General features: G+C 60.2%; 1 protein-coding gene across 3 annotated transcripts in view; it reads right to left on the bottom strand.

The window, feature by feature from the left end:
- The window catches only part of LOC142472298 (phospholipid-transporting ATPase ID-like), a 293093-nt gene that overhangs the window by 128067 nt on the left and 140827 nt on the right, over nt 1-24199 (bottom strand). For all 3 annotated transcript variants that reach the window (XM_075579339.1, XM_075579421.1, XM_075579500.1), the window contains exon 3: nt 19582-19640. In XM_075579339.1, coding sequence (XP_075435454.1) covers nt 19582-19640 — 59 coding nt within the window. The remainder of the gene's footprint in view (nt 1-19581; nt 19641-24199) is intronic.

A 24199-nucleotide genomic window follows, 5' to 3' on the forward strand; every position in this document is an offset into this window, starting at 1 on the left:
TGCGCGCCCGTATTCCCCTCTCTGCGCGCCCGTATTCCTCTCTCTGCGCGCCCGTATTCCTCTCTCTGCGCGCCCGTATTCCTCTCTCTGCGCGCCCGTATTCCTCTCTCTGCGCGCCCGTATTCCCCTCTCTGCGCGCCCGTATTCCTCTCTCTGCGCCCGTATTCCCCTCTCTGCGCGCCCGTATTCCCCTCTCTGCGCGCCCGTATTCCTCTCTCTGCGCGCCCGTATTCCTCTCTGCGCGCCCGTATTCCTCTCTCTGCGCGCCCGTATTCCTCTCTCTGCGCGCCCGTATTCCCCTCTCTGCGCGCCCGTATTCCCCTCTCTGCGCCCGTATTCCCCTCTCTGCGCGCCCGTATTCCTCTCTCTGCGCGCCCGTATTCCTCTCTCTGCGCGCCCGTGTTCCTCTCTGCGCGCCCGTATTCCTCTCTCTGCGCGCCCGTATTCCCCTCTCTGCGCGCCCGTATTCCTCTCTCTGCGCGCCCGTATTCCTCTCTCTGCGCGCCCGTGTTCCTCTCTGCGCGCCCGTATTCCTCTCTCTGCGCGCCCGTATTCCCCTCTCTGCGCGCCCGTATTCCCCTCTCTGCGCGCCCGTATTCCTCTCTCTGCGCGCCCGTGTTCCTCTCTCTGCGCGCCCGTGTCCCTCTCTGCGCCCGTATTCCTCTCTCTGCGCGCCCGTGTTCCTCTCTGCGCCCGTATTCCTCTCTCTGCGCGCCCGTATTCCTCTCTCTGCGCGCCCGTGTTCCTCTCTGCGCGCCCGTATTCCTCTCTCTGCGCGCCCGTATTCCTCTCTCTGCGCGCCCGTATTCCCCTCTCTGCGCCCGTATTCCTCTCTCTGCGCGCCCGTGTTCCTCTCTGCGCCCGTATTCCTCTCTCTGCGCGCCCGTATTCCTCTCTCTGCGCGCCCGTGTTCCTCTCTGCGCCCGTATTCCTCTCTCTGCGCCCGTGTTCCTCTCTCTGCGCGCCCGTGTTCCTCTCTGCGCGCCTGTATTCCTCTCTCTGCGCGCCCGTATTCCTCTCTCTGCGCGCCCGTATTCCCCTCTCTGCGCCCGTATTCCTCTCTCTGCGCGCCCGTGTTCCTCTCTGCGCGCCCGTATTCCTCTCTCTGCGCGCCCGTATTCCTCTCTCTGCGCCCGTATTCCTCTCTCTGCGCGCCCGTGTTCCTCTCTCTGCGCGCCCGTATTCCTCTCTCTGCGCGCCCGTATTCCCCTCTCTGCGCGCCCGTATTCCTCTCTCTGCGCCCGTATTCCTCTCTCTGCGCTCCCGTATTCCTCTCTCTGCGCGCCCGTATTCCTCTCTCTGCGCGCCCGTGTTCCTCTCTCTGCGCGCCCGTATTCCTCTCTCTGCGCGCCCGTATTCCCCTCTCTGCGCGCCCGTATTCCTCTCTGCGCCCGTATTCCTCTCTCTGCGCGCCCGTATTCCTCTCTCTGCGCCCGTATTCCTCTCTCTGCGCTCCCGTATTCCTCTCTCTGCGCTCCCGTATTCCTCTCTCTGCGCCCGTATTCCTCTCTCTGCGCGCCCGTATTCCTCTCTCTGCGCGCCCGTATTCCTCTCTCTGCGCGCCCGTATTCCTCTCTCTGCGCGCCCGTATTCCCCTCTCTGCGCGCCCGTATTCCCTTCTCTCTGCGCCCGTATTCCTCTCTCTGCGCGCCCGTATTCCTCTCTCTGCGCGCCCGTATTCCCCTCTCTGCGCGCCCGTATTCCCCTCTCTGCGCGCCCGTATTCCCCTCTCTGCGCGCCCGTATTCCCTTCTCTCTGCGCCCGTATTCCTCTCTCTGCGCGCCCGTATTCCTCTCTCTGCGCGCCCGTATTCCCCTCTCTGCGCGCCCGTATTCCCTTCTCTCTGCGCCCGTATTCCTCTCTCTGCGCGCCCGTATTCCTCTCTCTGCGCGCCCGTATTCCCCTCTCTGCGCGCCCGTATTCCTCTCTCTGCGCGCCCGTATTCCTCTCTGCGCCCGTATTCCTCTCTCTGCGCCCGTATTCCTCTCTCTGCGCGCCCGTATTCCCCTCTCTGCGCCCGTATTCCTCTCTGCGCCCGTATTCCTCTCTGCGCGCCCGTATTCCTCTCTCTGCGCGCCCGTATTCCTCTCTGCGCCCGTATTCCTCTCTCTGCGCCCGTATTCCTCTCTCTGCGCCCGTATTCCCCTCTCTGCGCGCCCGTATTCCTCTCTCTGCGCCCGTATTCCTCTCTCTGCGCCCGTATTCCCCTCTCTGCGCCCGTATTCCTCTCTCTGCGCGCCCGTATTCCTCTCTCTGCGCGCCCGTATTCCACTCTCTGCGCCCGTATTCCTCTCTCTGCGCGCCCGTATTCCCCTCTCTGCGCGCCCGTATTCCTCTCTCTGCGCCCGTATTCCTCTCTCTGCGCCCGTATTCCCCTCTCTGCGCCCGTATTCCTCTCTCTGCGCGCCCGTATTCCTCTCTCTGCGCGCCCGTATTCCCCTCTCTGCGCCCGTATTCCCCTCTCTGTGCGCGCCCGTATTCCTCTCTCTGCGCGCCCGTATTCCCCTCTCTGCGCCCGTATTCCCCTCTCTGTGCGCGCCCGTATTCCCCTCTCTGCGCCCGTATTCCCCTCTCTGTGCGCGCCCGTATTCCTCTCTCTGCGCGCCCGTATTCCTCTCTCTGCGCGCCCGTATTCCTCTCTCTGCGCGCCCGTATTCCTCTCTCTGCGCGCCCGTATTCCTCTCTCTGCGCGCCCGTATTCCCCTCTCTGTGCGCGCCCGTATTCCTCTCTCTGCGCGCCCGTGTTCCTCTCTCTGCGCGCCCGTATTCCTCTCTCTGCGCGCCCGTATTCCCCTCTCTGCGCGCCCGTATTCCTCTCTCTGCGCGCCCGTATTCCCCTCTCTGCGCGCCCGTATTCCTCTCTCTGCGCCCGTATTCCTCTCTCTGCGCGCCCGTATTCCTCTCTCTGCGCTCCCGTATTCCTCTCTCTGCGCCCGTATTCCTCTCTCTGCGCGCCCGTATTCCTCTCTCTGCGCCCGTATTCCTCTCTCTGCGCCCGTATTCCTCTCTCTGCGCGCCCGTATTCCTCTCTCTGCGCTCCCGTATTCCTCTCTCTGCGCGCCCGTATTCCTCTCTCTGCGCGCCCGTATTCCTCTCTCTGCGCGCCCGTATTCCCCTCTCTGCGCGCCCGTATTCCCTTCTCTCTGCGCCCGTATTCCTCTCTCTGCGCGCCCGTGTTCCTCTCTCTGCGCGCCCGTATTCCCCTCTCTGCGCGCCCGTATTCCCTTCTCTCTGCGCCCGTATTCCTCTCTCTGCGCTCCCGTGTTCCTCTCTGCGCGCCCGTATTCCTCTCTCTGCGCCCGTATTCCTCACTCTGCGCGCCCGTATTCCCCTCTCTGCGCGCCCGTATTCCCCTCTCTGCGCGCCCGTATTCCTCTCTCTGCGCGCCCGTATTCCTCTCTCTGCGCGCCCGTATTCCTCTCTCTGCGCCCGTATTCCTCTCTCTGCGCCCGTATTCCCCTCTCTGCGCGCCCGTATTCCTCTCTCTGCGCCCGTATTCCTCTCTCTGCGCCCGTATTCCCCTCTCTGCGCCCGTATTCCTCTCTCTGCGCGCCCGTATTCCTCTCTCTGCGCACCCGTATTCCACTCTCTGCGCCCGTATTCCTCTCTCTGCGCACCCGTATTCCACTCTCTGCGCCCGTATTCCTCTCTCTGCGCGCCCGTATTCCTCTCTCTGCGCACCCGTATTCCACTCTCTGCGCCCGTATTCCCCTCTCTGCGCGCCCGTATTCCCCTCTCTGCGCGCCCGTATTCCTCTCTCTGCGCGCCCGTATTCCTCTCTCTGCGCGCCCGTATTCCCCTCTCTGCGCGCCCGTATTCCTCTCTCTGCGCGCCCGTATTCCTCTCTCTGCGCCCGTATTCCCCTCTCTGCGCGCCCGTATTCCTCTCTCTCTGCACCCGTATTCCCCTCTCTGCGCGCCCGTATTCCCCTCTCTGCGCGCCCGTATTCCCCTCTCTGCGCGCCCGTATTCCTCTCTCTGCGCCCGTATTCCCCTCTCTGCGCGCCCGTATTCCTCTCTCTCTGCACCCGTATTCCCCTCTCTGCGCGCCCGTATTCCCCTCTCTGCGCGCCCGTATTCCTCTCTCTGCGCCCGTATTCCCCTCTCTGCGCGCCCGTATTCCTCTCTCTCTGCACCCGTATTCCCCTCTCTGCGCGCCCGTATTCCCCTCTCTGCGCGCCCGTATTCCACTCTCTGTGCCCGTATTCCTCTCTCTGCGCCCGTATTCCTCTCTCTGCGCGCCCGTATTCCTCTCTCTCTGCACCCGTATTCCCCTCTCTGCGCGCCCGTATTCCTCTCTCTGCGCCCGTATTCCCCTCTCTGCGCGCCCGTATTCCCCTCTCTGCGCCCGTATTCCCCTCTCTGCGCCCGTATTCCTCTCTCTGCGCCCGTATTCCCCTCTCTGCGCGCCCGTATTCCCCTCTCTGCGCACCCGTATTCCTCTCTCTGCGCCCGTATTCCTCTCTCTGCGCGCCCGTATTCCCCTCTCTGCGCGCCCGTATTCCTCTCTCTGCGCACCCGTATTCCTCTCTCTGCGCGCCCGTGTTCCTCTCTCTGCGCGCCCGTGTTCCTCTCTCTGCGCGCCCGTATTCCCCTCTCTGCGCCCGTATTCCACTCTCTGCGCCCGTATTCCTCTCTCTGCGCGCCCGTATTCCTCTCTCTGCGCGCCCGTATTCCTCTCTCTGCGCGCCCGTATTCCCCTCTCTGCGCGCCCGTATTCCTCTCTCTGCGCTCCCGTATTCCTCTCTCTGCGCGCCCGTATTCCTCTCTCTGCGCCCGTATTCCTCTCTCTGCGCCCGTATTCCTCTCTCTGCGCTCCCGTATTCCTCTCTCTGCGCTCCCGTATTCCTCTCTCTGCGCGCCCGTATTCCCCTCTCTGCGCGCCCGTATTCCTCTCTCTGCGCCCGTATTCCTCTCTCTGCGCCCGTATTCCTCTCTCTGCGCGCCCGTATTCCTCTCTCTGCGCTCCCGTATTCCTCTCTCTGCGCGCCCGTATTCCCCTCTCTGCGCGCCCGTATTCCTCTCTCTGCGCGCCCGTATTCCTCTCTCTGCGCCCGTATTCCTCTCTCTGCGCCCGTATTCCTCTCTCTGCGCGCCCGTATTCCTCTCTCTGCGCGCCCGTATTCCCCTCTCTGCGCGCCCGTATTCCTCTCTCTGCGCCCGTATTCCTCTCTCTGCGCGCCCGTATTCCCCTCTCTGCGCGCCCGTATTCCTCTCTCTGCGCGCCCGTATTCCTCTCTCTGCGCGCCCGTGTTCCTCTCTCTGCGCGCCCGTATTCCCCTCTCTGCGCTCCCGTATTCCTCTCTCTGCGTTCCCGTATTCCCCTCTCTGCGCGCCCGTATTCCTCTCTCTGCGCGCCCTTATTCCTCTCTGCGCGCCCGTATTCCCCTCTCTGCGCTCCCGTATTCCTCTCTCTGCGTTCCCGTATTCCCCTCTCTGCGCGCCCGTGTTCCTCTCTCTGCGCGCCCGTATTCCCCTCTCTGCGCGCCCGTATTCCACTCTCTGCGCCCGTATTCCTCTCTCTGCGCGCCCGTATTCCTCTCTCTGCGCGCCCGTATTCCTCTCTCTGCGCGCCCGTATTCCCCTCTCTGCGCGCCCGTATTCCTCTCTCTGCGCGCCCTTATTCCTCTCTGCGCGCCCGTATTCCTCTCTCTGCGCGCCCGTATTCCTCTCTCTGCGCGCCCGTATTCCTCTCTCTGCGCCCGTATTCCTCTCTCTGCGCGCCCGTATTCCTCTCTGCGCTCCCGTATTCCTCTCTCTGCGCCCGTATTCCTCTCTCTGCGCCCGTATTCCTCTCTCTGCGCGCCCGTATTCCTCTCTCTGCGCGCCCGTATTCCTCTCTCTGCGCCCGTATTCCCCTCTCTGCGCCCGTATTCCTCTCTCTGCGCCCGTATTCCTCTCTCTGCGCCCGTATTCCCCTCTCTGCGCGCCCGTATTCCTCTCTCTGCGCTCCCGTATTCCTCTCTCTGCGCCCGTATTCCTCTCTCTGCGCTCCCGTATTCCTCTCTCTGCGCGCCCGTATTCCTCTCTCTGCGCGCCCGTATTCCTCTCTCTGCGCGCCCGTATTCCCCTCTCTGCGCGCCCGTATTCCCTTCTCTCTGCGCCCGTATTCCTCTCTCTGCGCCCGTATTCCTCTCTCTGCGCGCCCGTATTCCCCTCTCTGCGCCCGTATTCCTCTCTGCGCGCCCGTATTCCTCTCTCTGCGCGCCCGTATTCCTCTCTCTGCGCCCGTATTCCTCTCTCTGCGCGCCCGTATTCCTCTCTGCGCGCCCGTATTCCTCTCTCTGCGCCCGTATTCCTCTCTGCGCGCCCGTATTCCTCTCTCTGCGCCCGTATTCCCCTCTCTGCGCCCGTATTCCTCTCTCTGCGCGCCCGTATTCCTCTCTCTGCGCGCCCGTATTCCTCTCTCTGCGCCCGTATTCCCCTCTCTGCGCCCGTGTTCCCCTCTCTGCGCCCGTATTCCTCTCTGCGCGCCCGTATTCCTCTCTCTGCGCGCCCGTATTCCTCTCTCTGCGCGCCCGTATTCCCCTCTCTGCGCCCGTATTCCCCTCTCTGCGCCCGTATTCCTCTCTCTGCGCGCCCGTATTCCCCTCTCTGCGCCCGTATTCCTCTCTCTGCGCGCCCGTATTCCCCTCTCTGCGCCCGTATTCCTCTCTCTGCGCGCCCGTATTCCTCTCTCTGCGCGCCCGTATTCCTCTCTCTGCGCGCCCGTATTCCCCTCTCTGCGCCCGTATTCCCCTCTCTGCGCCCGTATTCCTCTCTCTGCGCGCCCGTATTCCCCTCTCTGCGCCCGTATTCCTCTCTCTGCGCGCCCGTATTCCTCTCTCTGCGCGCCCGTGTTCCTCTCTGCGCGCCCGTATTCCTCTCTCTGCGCCCGTATTCCTCTCTCTGCGCGCCCGTGTTCCTCTCTGCGCGCCCGTATTCCTCTCTCTGCGCGCCCGTATTCCTCTCTGCGCGCCCGTATTCCCCTCTCTGCGCGCCCGTATTCCTCTCTCTGCGCGCCCGTATTCCCCTCTCTGCGCGCCCGTATTCCTCTCCTGCGCGCCCGTATTCCTCTCTCTGCGCGCCCGTATTCCTCTCTCTGCGCGCCCGTATTCCTCTCTCTGCGCCCGTATTCCTCACTCTGCGCGCCCGTATTCCCCTCTCTGCGCGCCCGTATTCCCCTCTCTGCGCCCGTATTCCTCTCTCTGCGCGCCCGTATTCCTCTCTCTGCGCGCCCGTATTCCCCTCTCTGCGCCCGTATTCCTCTCTGCGCGCCCGTGTTCCTCTCTCTGCGCGCCCGTATTCCTCTCTCTGCGCGCCCGTATTCCTCTCTCTGCGCGCCCGTATTCCTCTCTCTGCGCGCCCGTATTCCTCTCTCTGCGCGCCCGTATTCCTCTCTCTGCGCGCCCGTATTCCTCTCTCTGCGCGCCCGTATTCCTCTCTCTGCGCGCCCGTATTCCTCTCTGCGCGCCCGTATTCCTCTCTCTGCGCGCCCGTATTCCTCTCTCTGCGCGCCCGTATTCCCCTCTCTGCGCGCCCGTATTCCCCTCTCTGCACGCCCGTATTCCTCTCTCTGCGCCCGTATTCCCCTCTCTGCGCGCCCGTATTCCTCTCTCTGCGCGCCCGTATTCCTCTCTGCGCGCCCGTATTCCCCTCTCTGCGCCCGTGTTCCTCTCTCTGCGCGCCCGTATTCCACTCTCTGCGCCCGTATTCCTCTCTCTGCGCGCCCGTATTCCTCTCTGCGCGCCCGTATTCCTCTCTGCGCGCCCGTATTCCTCTCTGCGCGCCCGTATTCCTCTCTCTGCGCGCCCGTATTCCTCTCTCTGCGCGCCCGTATTCCTCTCTCTGCGCGCCCGTATTCCTCTCTCTGCGCGCCCGTATTCCTCTCTCTGCGCGCCCGTATTCCTCTCTCTGCGCGCCCGTATTCCTCTCTCTGCGCGCCCGTATTCCTCTCTCTGCGCGCCCGTGTTCCCCTCTCTGCGCGCCCGTATTCCTCTCTCTGCGCCCGTACTCCTCTCTCTGCGCGCCCGTATTCCCCTCTCTGCGCGCCCGTGTTCCTCTCTCTGCGCTCCCGTATTCCTCTCTCTGCGCCCGTATTCCCCTCTCTGCGCGCCCGTGTTCCTCTCTGCGCGCCCGTATTCCTCTCTCTGCGCGCCCGTATTCCTCTCTCTGCGCCCGTATTCCTCTCTCTGCACGCCCGTATTCCTCTCTCTGCGCGCCCGTATTCCCCTCTCTGCGCGCCCGTATTCCTCTCTCTGCGCCCATGTTCCTCTCTCTGCGCTCCCGTATTCCTCTCTCTGCGCCCGTATTCCTCTCTCTGCACGCCCGTATTCCTCTCTCTGCGCCCGTATTCCCCTCTCTGCGCGCCCGTATTCCTCTCTCTGCGCCCATGTTCCTCTCTCTGCGCTCCCGTATTCCTCTCTCTGCGCCCGTATTCCTCTCTCTGCGCGCCCGTATTCCTCTCTCTGCGCGCCCGTATTCCTCTCTCTGCGCCCGTATTCCTCTCTCTGCGCCCGTATTCCTCTCTCTGCGCCCGTATTCCCCTCTCTGCGCGCCCGTGTTCCTCTCTCTGCGCTCCCGTATTCCTCTCTCTGCGCGCCCGTATTCCTCTCTCTGCGCGCCCGTATTCCTCTCTCTGCGCGCCCGTATTCCTCTCTCTGCGCGCCCGTATTCCTCTCTCTGCGCGCCCGTATTCCTCTCTCTGCGCCCGTATTCCTCTCTCTGCGCCCATATTCCTCTCTCTGCGCGCCCGTGTTCCCCTCTCTCTGCGCCCGTACTCCTCTCTCTGCGCGCCCATGTTCCTCTCTCTGCGCTCCCGTATTCCTCTCTGCGCGCCCATGTTCCTCTCTCTGCGCTCCCGTATTCCTCTCTCTGCGCCCATATTCCTCTCTCTGCGCGCCCGTGTTCCCCTCTCTCTGCGCCCGTACTCCTCTCTCTGCGCGCCCATGTTCCTCTCTCTGCGCTCCCGTATTCCTCTCTCTGCGCCCGTATTCCTCTCTCTGCGCGCCCATGTTCCTCTCTCTGCGCTCCCGTGTTCCCCTCTCTGCGCCCGTATTCCCCTCTCTGCGCCCGTATTCCTCTCTCTGCGCGCCCGTATTCCTCTCTCTGCGCCCGTATTCCTCTCTCTGCGCGCCCGTATTCCTCTCTCTGCGCGCCCGTATTCCTCTCTCTGCGCGCCCGTATTCCTCTCTCTGCGCGCCCGTATTCCTCTCTCTGCGCCCGTATTCCTCTCTCTGCGCCCATATTCCTCTCTCTGCGCCCGTATTCCTCTCTCTGCGCGCCCGTGTTCCCCTCTCTCTGCGCCCGTACTCCTCTCTCTGCGCGCCCATGTTCCTCTCTCTGCGCTCCCGTATTCCTCTCTCTGCGCCCATATTCCTCTCTCTGCGCGCCCGTGTTCCCCTCTCTCTGCGCCCGTACTCCTCTCTCTGCGCGCCCATGTTCCTCTCTCTGCGCTCCCGTATTCCTCTCTCTGCGCGCCCGTATTCCTCTCTCTGCGCGCCCATGTTCCTCTCTCTGCGCTCCCGTATTCCTCTCTCTGCGCCCGTATTCCTCTCTCTGCGCGCCCATGTTCCTCTCTCTGCGCTCCCGTGTTCCCCTCTCTGCGCCCGTATTCCCCTCTCTGCGCCCGTATTCCTCTCTCTGCGCTCCCGTGTTCCTCTCTGCGCGCCCGTATTCCTCTCTCTGCGCCCGTATTCCTCTCTCTGCGCGCCCGTATTCCTCTCTCTGCGCTCCCGTATTCCCCTCTCTGCGCGCCCGTATTCCTCTCTCTGCGCGCCCGTATTCCTTTGTCCGGTCTGAGATTGGCAGAAATCTGACGTGCAAATATCCTGTTTTCGTCACATTCTTTATATTGGGGTAAATTGGTATGAGAAGTTCTGATGTTTGGGTTATAATTATACAGAAAGTATGGTTGGTAACCGCTACTGAAAACGCGGGCGTTTAGCGCTGCTTGTTTCTGATGCACAGCACGGTGCTGTATACTCAGCAGTACTGTTTATGTAGTGTAGCAAAGATGTTGCATGTGTCTTTAATCACAGACTTCTGATAACGCTTCATTTATTGTAAAACGGTTGCTAAGTTTCGGGAGAACGCCAGGCGCAGACGTTCAGGCAGATAACCCGCTTGTGCAAATATTATTTCAACGCTCATGCACCTGTGGCCCATAAAAAGTCAGCACACAATACGCACACTGCCTGCTGCTGCCTCGCCCTGCGTTGAAGTTTCTCTGCTACCTCGCCCCGCATGGAGGTTTCTCTGTGGCTCGCCCTGCGTGGAAGTTTCTCTGTGGCTCGCCCTGCGTGGAGGTTTCTCTGTGCCTCGCCCTGCGTGGAAGTTTCTCTGCTGGCTCGCCCCGCGTGGAAGTTTCTCTGCTACCTCGCCCCGCGTGGAGGTTTCTCTGTGGCTCGCCCTGCGTGGAAGTTTCTCTGTGGCTCGCCCTGCGTGGAGGTTTCTCTGTGCGTCGCCCTGCGTGGAGGTTTCTCTGTGGCTCGCCCTGCGTGGAGGTTTCTCTGTGCGTCGCCCTGCGTGGAGGTTTCTCTGTGGCTCGCCCTGCGTGGAGGTTTCTCTGTGGCTCGCCCTGCGTGGAGGTTTCTCTGTGCCTCGCCCTGCGTGGAGGTTTCTCTGTGGCTCGCCCTGCGTGGAGGTTTCTCTGCTGGCTCGCCCCGCGTGGAAGTTTCTCTGTGGCTCGCCCTGCGTGGAGGTTTCTCTGTGGCTCGCCCTGCGTGGAGGTTTCTCTGTGGCTCGCCCTGCGTGGAGGTTTCTCTGTGCCTCGCCCTGCGTGGAGGTTTCTCTGTGGCTCGCCCTGCGTGGAGGTTTCTCTGTGGCTCGCCCTGCGTGGAGGTTTCTCTGTGCGTCGCCCTGCGTGGAGGTTTCTCTGTGCCTCGCCCTGCGTGGAGGTTTCTCTGTGCGTCGCCCTGCGTGGAGGTTTCTCTGTGCGTCGCCCTGCGTGGAGGTTTCTCTGTGGCTCGCCCTGCGTGGAGGTTTCTCTGTGCCTCGCCCTGCGTGGAGGTTTCTCTGTGGCTCGCCCTGCGTGGAGGTTTCTCTGTGCCTCGCCCTGCGTGGAGGTTTCTCTGTGGCTCGCCCTGCGTGGAGGTTTCTCTGTGCCTCGCCCTGCGTGGAGGTTTCTCTGTGGCTCGCCCTGTGTGGAGGTTTCTCTGTGGCTCGCCCTGCGTGGAGGTTTCTCTGTGGCTCGCCCTGCGTGGAGGTTTCTCTGTGGCTCGCCCTGCGTGGAGGTTTCTCTGCTGGCTCGCAGGTCAGAACAGTATCCCTGCTTCAGCACAGTGGCTCAACAGTATCCCTGCTTCAGCACATTGGCTCAGTTGAAGACCCCACAAGTAGCTCTTCAGCACACAGGTGGCTCAATCAGTGGCTCAGTGAAAGACTGATTGAGCCACCTGTACTGAAGCAGGGATAGCCTGAAAACCTGACCTGTCGGTGGGGCTAGAGGCCTGGAGTTGGCCACTCCTGCCCTGGGCGTTCCTGTGGAGATACGCCGACTAAACCCGATCTAACGCAGCAATCCTGTCTCCGGGGATCCCCAGGGGTCCTCCTCCAGAGACCCCTGTGTCCTGAGACCCCCGTGTCCTGAGATACCGATGTGACTGCCGAATCTCGCAGGTCCTTTAGACCAAAAGGAAACCACAATCCTGCCAGTGGGAATCCCACCCAAACGTGGGAAGTATTTGTTACGGTGTTTGATCCGGGGGAAGGGGGTGGGGGGTCGGAGCTGGACTGTGCTGTTTCCAGCCCTGGGGACCCCCTGCTTCCCCATATACTTCCGGTTTTCCGAACCAGTTCACTTCCTGTGGAGTTAAAGATGGCGCCAGTGGTCAACCTATAGGAAGCCACAACGTCAATAAGCTGCTTCCTATTGGCTCCCGTTTTTGCAAGTATTTTGTTTCCCCGCAATGAAGAAGAGAATCCGGCACTGAAAACTGCAAGCACCCGGCGAACCAGGGGGTCCCCAGCACCCGGCAAACCAGGGGGTCCCCAGCACCCGGCGAACCAGGGGGTCCCCAGCACCCGGCGAACCAGGGGGTCCCCAGCACCCGGCGAACCAGGGGGTCCCCAGCACCGGCAAACCAGGGGGTCCCCAGCACCCGGTGAACCAGGGGGTTCACAGCACCCGGTGAACCAGGGGGTCCCCAGCACCCGGCGAACCAGGGGGTCCCCAGCACCCGGCGAACCAGGGGGTCCCCAGCACCCGGCGAACCAGGGGGTCCCCAGCACACGGCGAACCAGGGGGTCCCCAGCACACGGCGAACCAGGGGGTCCCCAGCACACGGCGAACCAGGGGGACCCCAGCACCGGCAAACCAGGGGGTCCCCAGCACCGGCAAACCAGGGGGTCCCCAGCACCGGCAAACCAGGGGGTCCCCAGCACCGGCAAACCAGGGGGTCCCCAGTACCCGGCGAACCAGGGGGTCCCCAGCACCGGCGAACCAGGGGGTTCACAGCACCGGCGAACCAGGGGGTCCCCAGCACCCGGCGAACCAGGGGGTCCACAGCACCCGGCGAACCAGGGGGTTCACAGCACCCGGCGAACCAGGGGGTCCCCAGCACCCGGCGAACCAGGGGGTCCCCAGCACCCGGCGAACCAGGGGGTCCCCAGCACCCGGCGAACCAGGGGGTTCACAGCACCCGGCGAACCAGGGGGTCCCCAGCACCCGGCGAACCAGGGGGTCCCCAGCACCCGGCGAACCAGGGGGTTCACAGCACCGGCGAACCAGGGGGTCCCCAGCACCCGGCGAACCAGGGGTTCCCCAGCACCCGGCGAACCAGGGGGTTCCCAGCACCCAGCGAACCAGGGGGTCCCCAGCACCCGGCGAACCAGGGGGTCCCCAGCACCCGGTGAACCAGGGGGTCCCCAGCACCCGGTGAACCAGGGGGTCCCCAGTACCCGGCGAACCAGGGGGACCCCAGAGCTGAAACGGACCAGTGGGGGGGAAGGGGGAGAGAGGATGGGGGGGGGGGGGAGAGAGGAAAAAGGCAGGGAGAGAGGAGGGGGGAGAGAGGAGGGGGGGAGAGAGGAGGGGGGGAGGGAGAAGGGGGGGGAGAGAGGAGGGGGGTGAGAGAGAGGGGGGGGGGGAGAGAGGAGGAGGGGGGGAGAGAGGAGGGGTGGGGGAGAGAGGAGGGGGGGGGAAAGGGGAGAAGAGATCCATTCAAAAAGTGGGACTAAAATCTTCTCTGGCACAGGGCAGACGTCTTCCCAGTATAAGGCATAGGATTTATTGTGCCTATGTAAGTGGAAATGCAGCCCTAAATTAACCCTCTGGCTACCCTGCATTATAGGGTTAAACAGAACCGGGAGAATGCAGCGAGGATTACCCAGCTGTATGTGGCCAGTTATCTGAATTTCACATCAGAATAACTTCCTCTGTAAAGCTGGATTCATTCCACAGCTGTGCACTCCCCCTATAACACCAGCACTGTATATAGTACATCTATCTGAATACACACGCATCATTTCCAAGACCACACAAGCTATTAAACTGTTTATTAAGGAAGCAGACACACAGTCAACATTGTGACATGGTTTTGACCTTTGAACGCGGCGCTGGTTCTTCCTGGGTATGTTTATTCTTAAATCGTATATTACCAACACTAACATCTGGGCTGTGTTTCATGCAGGAGGACCTCTCTGTGAGTCACGGTGTGATGCAGGAGGACCTCTCTGTGAGTCACAGTGTGATGCAGGAGGACCTCTCTGTGAGTCACTGTGTGCAGCAGGAGGACCTCTCTGTGAGTCACGGTGTGATGCAGGAGGACCTCTCTGTGAGTCACGGTGTGATGCAGGAGGACCTCTCTGTGAGACACAGTGTGATGCAGGAGGACCTCTCTGTGAGTCACTGTGTGCAGCAGGAGGACCTCTCTGTGAGTCACTGTGTGCTGCAGGAGGACCTCTCTGTGAGTCACTGTGTGCAGCAGGAGGACCTCTCTGTGAGTCACTGTGTGCAGCAGGAGGACCTCTCTGTGATTCTGTGTGATGCAGGAGGACCTCTCTGTGATTCACTGTGTGATGCAGGAGAACCTCTCTGTGAGTCACTGTGTGATACAGGAGGACCTCTCTGTGAGTCACTGTGTGATGCAGGAGGACCTCTCTGTGAGTCACAGTGTGCAGCAGGAGGACCTCTCTGTGAGTCACTGTGTGATGCAGGAGGACCTCTCTGTGATTCACTGTGTGATGCAGGAGGACCTCTCTGTGAGTCACTGTGTGCAGCAGGAGGACCTCTCTGTGAGTCAATGTGTGCAGCAGGAGGACCTCTCTGTGAGCCACAGTGTGCAGCAGGAGGACCTCTCTGTGATTCACTGTGTGATGCAGGAGGACCTCTCTGTGAGTCACTGTGTGCTGCAGGAGGACCTCTCTGTGAGTCACTGTGTGCTGCAGGAGGACCTCTGTGTGATGCAGGAGGACCTCTGTGTGAGTCACTGTGTGCAGCAGGAGGACCTCTCTGTGAGTCACTGTGTGATGTAGGAGGACCTCCCTGTGATTCACTGTGTGATGCAGCAGGAGGACCTCTCTGTGAGTCACTGTGTGCAGCAGGAGGTCCTCTCTGTGAGTCACTGTGTGCTGCAGGAGGACCTCTCTGTGATTCACTGTGTGCTGCAGGAGGACCTCTCTCTGAGTCACTGTGATGCAGCAGGAGGACCTCTCTGTGAGTCACAGTGTGCAGCAGGAGGACCTCTCTGTGATTCACTGTGTGATGCAGGAGGACCTCCCTGTGATTCACTGTGTGATGCAGGAGGACCTCTCTGTGATTCACAGTGTGATGCAGGAGGACCTCTCTGTGATTCACTGTGTGATGCAGGAGGACCTCTCTGTGATTCACAGTGTGATGCAGGAGGACCTCTCTGTGAGTCACAGTGTGCAGCAGGAGGACCTCTCTGTGAGTCACTGTGTGATGCAGGAGGACCTCTCTGTGAGTCACTGTGTGCTGCAGCAGGAGGACCTCTCTGTGAGTCACTGTGTGCAGCAGGAGGACCTCTCTGTGAGTCACTGTGTGATGCAGCAGGAGGACCTCCCTGTGATTCACTGTGTGCAGCAGGAGGACCTCTCTGTGAGTCACTGTGTGATGCAGCAGGAGGACCTCTCTGTGATTCACTGTGTGATGCAGGAGGACCTCTCTGTGAGTCACTGTGTGATGCAGGAGGACCTCTCTGTGATTCACAGTGTGATGCAGGAGGACCTCTCTGTGAGTCACTGTGTGCTGCAGGAGGACCTCTCTGTGAGTCACTGTGTGATGCTGCAGGAGGACCTCTCTGTGAGTCACTGTGTGCAGTAGGAGGACCTCTCTGTGATTCTGTGTGCTGCAGGAGGACCTCTCTGTGAGTCACTGTGTGATGCAGCAGGAGGACCTCTCTGTGATTCACTGTGTGATGCAGGAGGACCTCTCTGTGAGTCACTGTGTGATGCAGGAGGACCTCTCTGTGAGTCAGTGTGTGCAGCGGGAGGACCTCTCTGTGAGTCACTGTGTGCTGCAGGAGGACCTCTCTGTGAGTCACTGTGTGATGCAGCAGCAGGCCCTCTCTGTGATTCACAGTGTGCTGCAGGAGGACCTCTCTGTGAGTCACTGTGTGCAGCAGGAGGACCTCTCTGTGAGTCAATGTGTGCAGCAGGAGGACCTCTCTGTGAGCCACAGTGTGCAGCAGGAGGACCTCTCTGTGATTCACTGTGTGATGCAGGAGGACCTCTCTGTGAGTCACTGTGTGCTGCAGGAGGACCTCTCTGTGAGTCACTGTGTGCTGCAGGAGGACCTCTCTGTGAGTCACTGTGTGCTGCAGGAGGACCTCTGTGTGATGCAGGAGGACCTCTGTGTGAGTCACTGTGTGCAGCAGGAGGACCTCTCTGTGAGTCACTGTGTGATGTAGGAGGACCTCCCTGTGATTCACTGTGTGATGCAGCAGGAGGACCTCTCTGTGAGTCACTGTGTGCAGCAGGAGGTCCTCTCTGTGAGTCACTGTGTGCTGCAGGAGGACCTCTCTGTGATTCACTGTGTGCTGCAGGAGGACCTCTCTCTGAGTCACTGTGATGCAGCAGGAGGACCTCTCTGTGAGTCACAGTGTGCAGCAGGAGGACCTCTCTGTGATTCACTGTGTGATGCAGGAGGACCTCCCTGTGATTCACTGTGTGATGCAGGAGGACCTCTCTGTGATTCACAGTGTGATGCAGGAGGACCTCTCTGTGATTCACTGTGTGATGCAGGAGGACCTCTCTGTGATTCACAGTGTGATGCAGGAGGACCTCTCTGTGATTCACAGTGTGATGCAGGAGGACCTCTCTGTGAGTCACAGTGTGCAGCAGGAGGACCTCTCTGTGAGTCACTGTGTGATGCAGGAGGACCTCTCTGTGAGTCACTGTGTGCTGCAGCAGGAGGACCTCTCTGTGAGTCACTGTGTGCAGCAGGAGGACCTCTCTGTGAGTCACTGTGTGATGCAGCAGGAGGACCTCCCTGTGATTCACTGTGTGCAGCAGGAGGACCTCTCTGTGAGTCACTGTGTGATGCAGCAGGAGGACCTCTCTGTGATTCACTGTGTGATGCAGGAGGACCTCTCTGTGAGTCACTGTGTGATGCAGGAGGACCTCTCTGTGATTCACAGTGTGATGCAGGAGGACCTCTCTGTGAGTCACTGTGTGCTGCAGGAGGACCTCTCTGTGAGTCACTGTGTGATGCTGCAGGAGGACCTCTCTGTGAGTCACTGTGTGCAGTAGGAGGACCTCTCTGTGATTCTGTGTGCTGCAGGAGGACCTCTCTGTGAGTCACTGTGTGATGCAGCAGGAGGACCTCTCTGTGATTCACTGTGTGATGCAGGAGGACCTCTCTGTGAGTCACTGTGTGATGCAGGAGGACCTCTCTGTGAGTCACTGTGTGCAGCGGGAGGACCTCTCTGTGAGTCACTGTGTGCTGCAGGAGGACCTCTCTGTGAGTCACTGTGTGATGCAGCAGCAGGCCCTCTCTGTGATTCACAGTGTGCTGCAGGAGGACCTCTCTGTGATTCACTGTGTGATGCAGGAGGACCTCTCTCTGAGTCACTGTGTGATGCAGCAGGAGGACCTCTCTCTGATTTTGTGTGCTGCAGGAGGACCTCCCTGTGATTCACAGTGTGCAGTAGGAGGACCTCTCTGTTAGTCACTGTGTGATGCAGGAGGACCTCTCTGTGAGTCACTGTGTGCTGCAGGAGGACCTCTCTGTGAGTCACAGTGTGCAGCAGGAGGACCTCACTGTGATTCACAGTGTGCAGCAGGAGAACCTCTCTGTGATTCACTGTGTGCTGCAGGAGGACCTCTCTGTGAGTCACAGTGTGCTGCAGGAGGACCTCTCTGTGAGTCACTGTGTGATGCAGGAGGACCTCTCTGTGAGTCACTGTGTGCAGCAGGAGGACCTCTCTGTGAGTCACAGTGTGATGCAGCAGGAGGACCTCTCTGTGAGTCACTATGTGATGCAGGAGAACCTCTCTGTGATTCAGTGTGCAGCAGGAGGACCTCTCTGTGAGTCACAGTGTGCAGCAGGAGGACCTCGCTGTGAGTCACTCTGTGATGCAGGAGGACCTCTCTGTGAGTCACTGTGTGATGCAGGAGGACCTCTCTGTGATTCTCAGTGTGCAGCAGGAGGACCTCTTTGTAATTCACTGTGTGCAGCAGGAGGACCTCTCTCTGAGTCACTGTGTGATGCAGCAGGAGGACCTCTCTGTGAGTCACTGTGTGCTGCAGGAGGACCTCTCTGTGAGTCACTGTGTGCTGCAGCAGGAGGACCTCTCTGTGAGTCACTGTGTGCAGCAGGAGGACCTCCCTGTGATTCACAGTGTGCAGCAGGAGGACCTCTCTGTGATTCACTGTGTGATGCAGGAGGACCTCTCTGTGAGTCACTGTGTGCTGCAGGAGGACCTCTCTGTGATTCACAGTGTGATGCAGGAGGACCTCTCTGTGAGTCACTGTGTGATGCAGGAGGACCTCTCTGTGAGTCACTGTGTGATGCAGGAGGACCTCTCTGTGAGTCACTGTGTGATGCAGGAGAACCTCTCTGTGAGTCACTGTGTGCTGCAGGAGGACCTCTCTGTGAGTCACAGTGTGCAGCAGGAGGACCTCACTGTGATTCACAGTGTGCAGCAGGAGAACCTCTCTGTGATTCACTGTGTGCTGCAGGAGGACCTCTCTGTGAGTCACAGTGTGCTGCAGGAGGACCTCTCTGTGAGTCACTGTGTGATGCAGGAGGACCTCTCTGTGAGTCACTGTGTGCAGCAGGAGGACCTCTCTGTGAGTCACAGTGTGATGCAGCAGGAGGACCTCTCTGTGAGTCACTGTGTGATGCAGGAGAACCTCTCTGTGATTCAGTGTGCAGCAGGAGGACCTCTCTGTGAGTCACAGTGTGCAGCAGGAGGACCTCGCTGTGAGTCACTCTGTGATGCAGGAGGACCTCTCTGTGAGTCACTGTGTGATGCAGGAGGACCTCTCTGTGATTCTCAGTGTGCAGCAGGAGGACCTCTTTGTAATTCACTGTGTGCAGCAGGAGGACCTCTCTCTGAGTCACTGTGTGATGCAGCAGGAGGACCTCTCTGTGAGTCACTGTGTGCTGCAGGAGGACCTCTCTGTGAGTCACTGTGTGCTGCAGCAGGAGGACCTCTCTGTGAGTCACTGTGTGCAGCAGGAGGACCTCCCTGTGATTCACAGTGTGCAGCAGGAGGACCTCTCTGTGATTCACTGTGTGATGCAGGAGGACCTCTCTGTGAGTCACTGTGTGCTGCAGGAGGACCTCTCTGTGATTCACAGTGTGATGCAGGAGGACCTCTCTGTGAGTCACTGTGTGATGCAGGAGGACCTCTCTGTGAGTCACTGTGTGATGCAGGAGGACCTCTCTGTGAGTCACTGTGTGATGCAGGAGAACCTCTCTGTGAGTCACGGTGTGATGCAGGAGGACCTCTCTGTGAGTCACTGTGTGCAGCAGGAGGACCTCTCTGTGAGTCACTGTGTGATGCAGGAGGACATCTCTGTGATTCTGTGTGCAGCAGGAGGACCTCTCTGTGAGTCACGGTGTGATGCAGCAGGAGGACCTCTCTGTGAGTCACGGTGTGATGCAGGAGGACCTCTCTGTGAGTCACTGTGTGCAGCAGGAGGACCTCTCTGTGAGTCACGGTGTGATGCAGGAGGACCTCTCTGTGATTCTGTGACATTTCTGCGGACAGACTAATGGCCCATCGGATTAACCCAGCGGGGGTCCCATGCAGTCCCATTCAAACTGACCAGGGATCCCTGCTGTGTTAATCCGATGGGCCATTAGTCTGTCTGCAGAAATGTCACAGAAATGTCCCAGAAATGTCGCAGCATTACTGGGAGATTGCCCCAGATTTTCAAAGGCAAGTGTTCGGATACTCGTGGCTGCACCTGTATGTCTGCAATACAAATAGAATTAACCCTTTCTTAGCTCCAAATTCTATTCAAAATGCTGCATAAAACCTGCAATATACATCATTAGCCATTTGATATTTATTCATTAAAAAGCAGTGATATTTAGTTACACACACTGTCGCAGACACGCTAGGCCTGCACATCCTCACCGTACATGATTAAATCCCTGTACCCCCTGGAATTATTACTGGGGGCTTCTTACCGCATATTTGAAGTTCAAGTTGAATTCCCGGTCGTTCGCTCGCAGGTTTCTCTCTTTCTCTGTATGGACAAAAACATTCGGAAATTACACACGGTTAAAAATACAGCCCCTCCCGAGCCCCAGGGCACCCTTACAATATCCTACGTTATTTAACGCCCAACACAGGCGTCGAATCACTCGGGCCTGCCAGTTACTTCCAGGAGACATGGAAGCCATGTACAGGTATCGAGGGTGGAGAACGGGTCGCGAGTACCCAAGTGCTTACACATTCATAAGCAGATACAGTATATTTGGGATGTCCCCCCCCCCCCCCCCCCAAAAAAAGAAAAGGAAATATTCACAATAGAAAGCATTAAAAAAACAAAACAGCGTCAACACACGGTGGAACCCCAAAGTGAGTTTATAATCTGGAGGTGATATGGGGCGATGTGAAACAATAAGGTAAGGAGGCTGCTCATTGTAGGATGGTGTGTATCTGAGGCTGGAATATGGCCCAGTCGCACAGCGGAAGCCATTAATGTTTTGGGGAGGTGGGGAAAAGTTACGTAGGGTGGAGACTGGTCCAGACGCACAGCTGGTCCCAATGGGGCTGGAGGGGGGAGCTGGATGCTGGAGGTAAGGCCAGTAGGCTGGATGCTGGAGGTAAGGCCGGTAGGCTGGATGCTGGAGGTAAGGCCGGTAGGCTGGATGCTGGAGGTAAGGCCGGTAGGCTGGATGCTGGAGGTAAGGCCGGTAGGCTGGATGCTGGAGGTAAGGCCGGTAGGCTGGATGCTGGAGGTAAGGCCGGTAGGCTGGATGCTGGAGGTAAGGCCGGTAGGCTGGATGCTGGAGGTAAGGCCGGTAGGCTGGATGCTGAAGGTAAGGCCGGTAGGCTGGATGCTGGAGGTAAGGCCGGTAGGCTGGATGCTGAAGGTAAGGCCGGTAGGCTGGATGCTGGAGGTAAGGCCGGTAGGCTGGATGCTGGAGGTAAGGCCGGTAGGCTGGATGCTGGAGGTAAGGCCGGTAGGCTGGATGCTGGAGGTAAGGCCGGTAGGCTGGATGCTGAAGGTAAGGCCGGTAGGCTGGATGCTGGAGGTAAGGCCGGTAGGCTGGATGCTGGAGGTAAGGCCGGTAGGCTGGATGCTGGAGGTAAGGCCGGTAGGCTGGATGCTGGAGGTAAGGCCGGTAGGCTGGATGCTGGAGGTAAGGCCGGTAGGCTGGATGCTGAAGGTAAGGCCGGTAGGCTGGATGCTGGAGGTAAGGCCGGTAGGCTGGATGCTGGAGGTAAGGCCGGTAGGCTGGATGCTGGAGGTAAGGCCGGTAGGCTGGATGCTGGAGGTAAGGCCGGTAGGCTGGATGCTGGAGGTAAGGCCGGTAGGCTGGATGCTGGAGGTAAGGCCGGTAGGCTGGATGCTGGAGGTAAGGCCGGTAGGCTGGATGCTGGAGGTAAGGCCGGTAGGCTGGATGCTGGAGGTAAGGCCGGTAGGCTGGATGCTGGAGGTAAGGCCGGTAGGCTGGATGCTGGAGGTAAGGCCGGTAGGCTGGATGCTGGAGGTAAGGCCGGTAGGCTGGATGCTGGAGGTAAGGCCGGTAGGCTGGATGCTGGAGGTAAGGCCGGTAGGCTGGATGCTGGAGGTAAGGCCGGTAGGCTGGATGCTGGAGGTAAGGCCGGTAGGCTGGATGCTGGAGGTAAGGCCGGTAGGCTGGATGCTGGAGGTAAGGCCGGTAGGCTGGATGCTGGAGGTAAGGCCGGTAGGCTGGATGCTGGAGGTAAGGCCGGTAGGCTGGATGCTGGAGGTAAGGCCGGTAGGCTGGATGCTGGAGGTAAGGCCGGTAGGCTGGATGCTGGAGGTAAGGCCGGTAGGCTGGATGCTGGAGGTAAGGCCGGTAGGCTGGATGCTGGAGGTAAGGCCGGTAGGCTGGATGCTGGAGGTAAGGCCGGTAGGCTGGATGCTGGAGGTAAGGCCGGTAGGCTGGATGCTGGAGGTAAGGCCGGTAGGCTGGATGCTGGAGGTAAGGCCGGTAGGCTGGATGCTGGAGGTAAGGCCGGTAGGCTGGATGCTGGAGGTAAGGCCGGTAGGCTGGATGCTGGAGGTAAGGCCGGTAGGCTGGATGCTGGAGGTAAGGCCGGTAGGCTGGATGCTGGAGGTAAGGCCGGTAGGCTGGATGCTGGAGGTAAGGCCGGTAGGCTGGATGCTGGAGGTAAGGCCGGTAGGCTGGATGCTGGAGGTAAGGCCGGTAGGCTGGATGCTGGAGGTAAGGCCGGTAGGCTGGATGCTGGAGGTAAGGCCGGTAGGCTGGATGCTGGAGGTAAGGCCGGTAGGCTGGATGCTGGAGGTAAGGCCGGTAGGCTGGATGCTGGAGGTAAGGCCGGTAGGCTGGATGCTGGAGGTAAGGCCGGTAGGCTGGATGCTGAAGGTAAGGCCGGTAGGCTGGATGCTGAAGGTAAGGCCAGTAGAGTGGATGCTGAAGGTAAGGCCAGTAGGCTGGATGCTGAAGGTAAGGCCAGTAGGGTGGATGCTGAAGGTAAGGCCAGTAGGGTGGATGCTGAAGGTAAGGCCGGTAGGCTGGATGCTGAAGGTAAGGCCGGTAGGCTGGATGCTGAAGGTAAGGCCGGTAGGCTGGATGCTGAAGGTAAGGCCGGTAGGCTGGATGCTGGAGGTAAGGCCGGTAGGCTGGATGCTGGAGGTAAGGCCGGTAGGCTGGATGCTGGAGGTAAGGCCGGTAGGCTGGATGCTGGAGGTAAGGCCGGTAGGCTGGATGCTGGAGGTAAGGCCGGTAGGCTGGATGCTGGAGGTAAGGCCGGTAGGCTGGATGCTGGAGGTAAGGCCGGTAGGCTGGATGCTGGAGGTAAGGCCGGTAGGCTGGATGCTGGAGGTAAGGCCGGTAGGCTGGATGCTGGAGGTAAGGCCGGTAGGCTGGATGCTGGAGGTAAGGCCGGTAGGCTGGATGCTGGAGGTAAGGCCGGTAGGCTGGATGCTGGAGGTAAGGCCGGTAGGCTGGATGCTGGAGGTAAGGCCGGTAGGCTGGATGCTGGAGGTAAGGCCGGTAGGCTGGATGCTGGAGGTAAGGCCGGTAGGCTGGATGCTGGAGGTAAGGCCGGTAGGCTGGATGCTGGAGGTAAGGCCGGTAGGCTGGATGCTGGAGGTAAGGCCGGTAGGCTGGATGCTGGAGGTAAGGCCGGTAGGCTGGATGCTGGAGGTAAGGCCGGTAGGCTGGATGCTGGAGGTAAGGCCGGTAGGCTGGATGCTGGAGGTAAGGCCGGTAGGCTGGATGCTGGAGGTAAGGCCGGTAGGCTGGATGCTGGAGGTAAGGCCGGTAGGCTGGATGCTGGAGGTAAGGCCGGTAGGCTGGATGCTGGAGGTAAGGCCGGTAGGCTGGATGCTGGAGGTAAGGCCGGTAGGCTGGATGCTGGAGGTAAGGCCGGTAGGCTGGATGCTGGAGGTAAGGCCGGTAGGCTGGATGCTGGAGGTAAGGCCGGTAGGCTGGATGCTGGAGGTAAGGCCGGTAGGCTGGATGCTGGAGGTAAGGCCGGTAGGCTGGATGCTGGAGGTAAGGCCGGTAGGCTGGATGCTGGAGGTAAGGCCGGTAGGCTGGATGCTGGAGGTAAGGCCGGTAGGCTGGATGCTGGAGGTAAGGCCGGTAGGCTGGATGCTGGAGGTAAGGCCAGTAGGCTGGATGCTGGAGGTAAGGCCGGTAGGCTGGATGCTGGAGGTAAGGCCGGTAGGCTGGATGCTGGAGGTAAGGCCAGTAGGCTGGATGCTGGAGGTAAGGCCGGTAGGCTGGATGCTGGAGGTAAGGCCAGTAGGCTGGATGCTGGAGGTAAGGCCGGTAGGCTGGATGCTGGAGGTAAGGCCGGTAGGCTGGATGCTGGAGGTAAGGCCGGTAGGCTGAATGCTGGAGGTAAGGCCAGTAGGCTGGATGCTGGAGGTAAGGCCGGTAGGCTGGATGCTGGAGGTAAGGCCAGTAGGCTGGATGCTGGAGGTAAGGCCGGTAGGCTTTGTTGAAAAGGTGAGTTTTGACATATCTGAAAGCTGGGAGAGAGTGATGGTGCGGGGGCGAGGAGGGGGGAGAGTGATGGTGCGGGGGGGAGGAGGGGGGAGTCTGATGGTGCGGGGGGGGAGAGTGGTGGTGCGTAGGGGGGGAAGTCTAATGGTGCGTGGGGGGGAGAGTGATGGTGCGTGGGGGGGAGAGTGATGGTGCGTGGGGGGGAAGTCTAATGGTGCGTGGGGGGGGAGAGTGATGGTGATAGGGGGGGGAGTCTAATGGTGCATGGGGGGAGAGTGATTTTGCGTGGGGGGGTATTACACCAATGAGTTGCCGTGTTTAGCACCACTCGTCCTTACCACCATGACCCCTCATTTTGTCCATTCCTCCGTATTGCGAACTAGTCCGTAAAAACACAAGAGCCTGGTAGCAAAAGGCTTAAAGTCCGGCAAACTTGTCCCCGATCCCACAGCAACAATTCCCCGACGTGTACACAACTCTCACACATCCAACGTAACAACTTTATGGGAACACGCGCTCAACTCGTACAGTTAGCCAACTCTTCCAAACACACCTACCCATCTCCCAGGACCAGGCAGCTCTCTGCGAGCCGTCTCCCCGGGACCAGGCAGCTCTCTGTGAGCCGTCTCCC

The sequence above is a fragment of the Ascaphus truei genome, chromosome 1, assembly GCF_040206685.1.
Source record: "Ascaphus truei isolate aAscTru1 chromosome 1, aAscTru1.hap1, whole genome shotgun sequence".
In the NCBI taxonomy this organism is placed as follows: domain Eukaryota; kingdom Metazoa; phylum Chordata; class Amphibia; order Anura; family Ascaphidae; genus Ascaphus; species Ascaphus truei.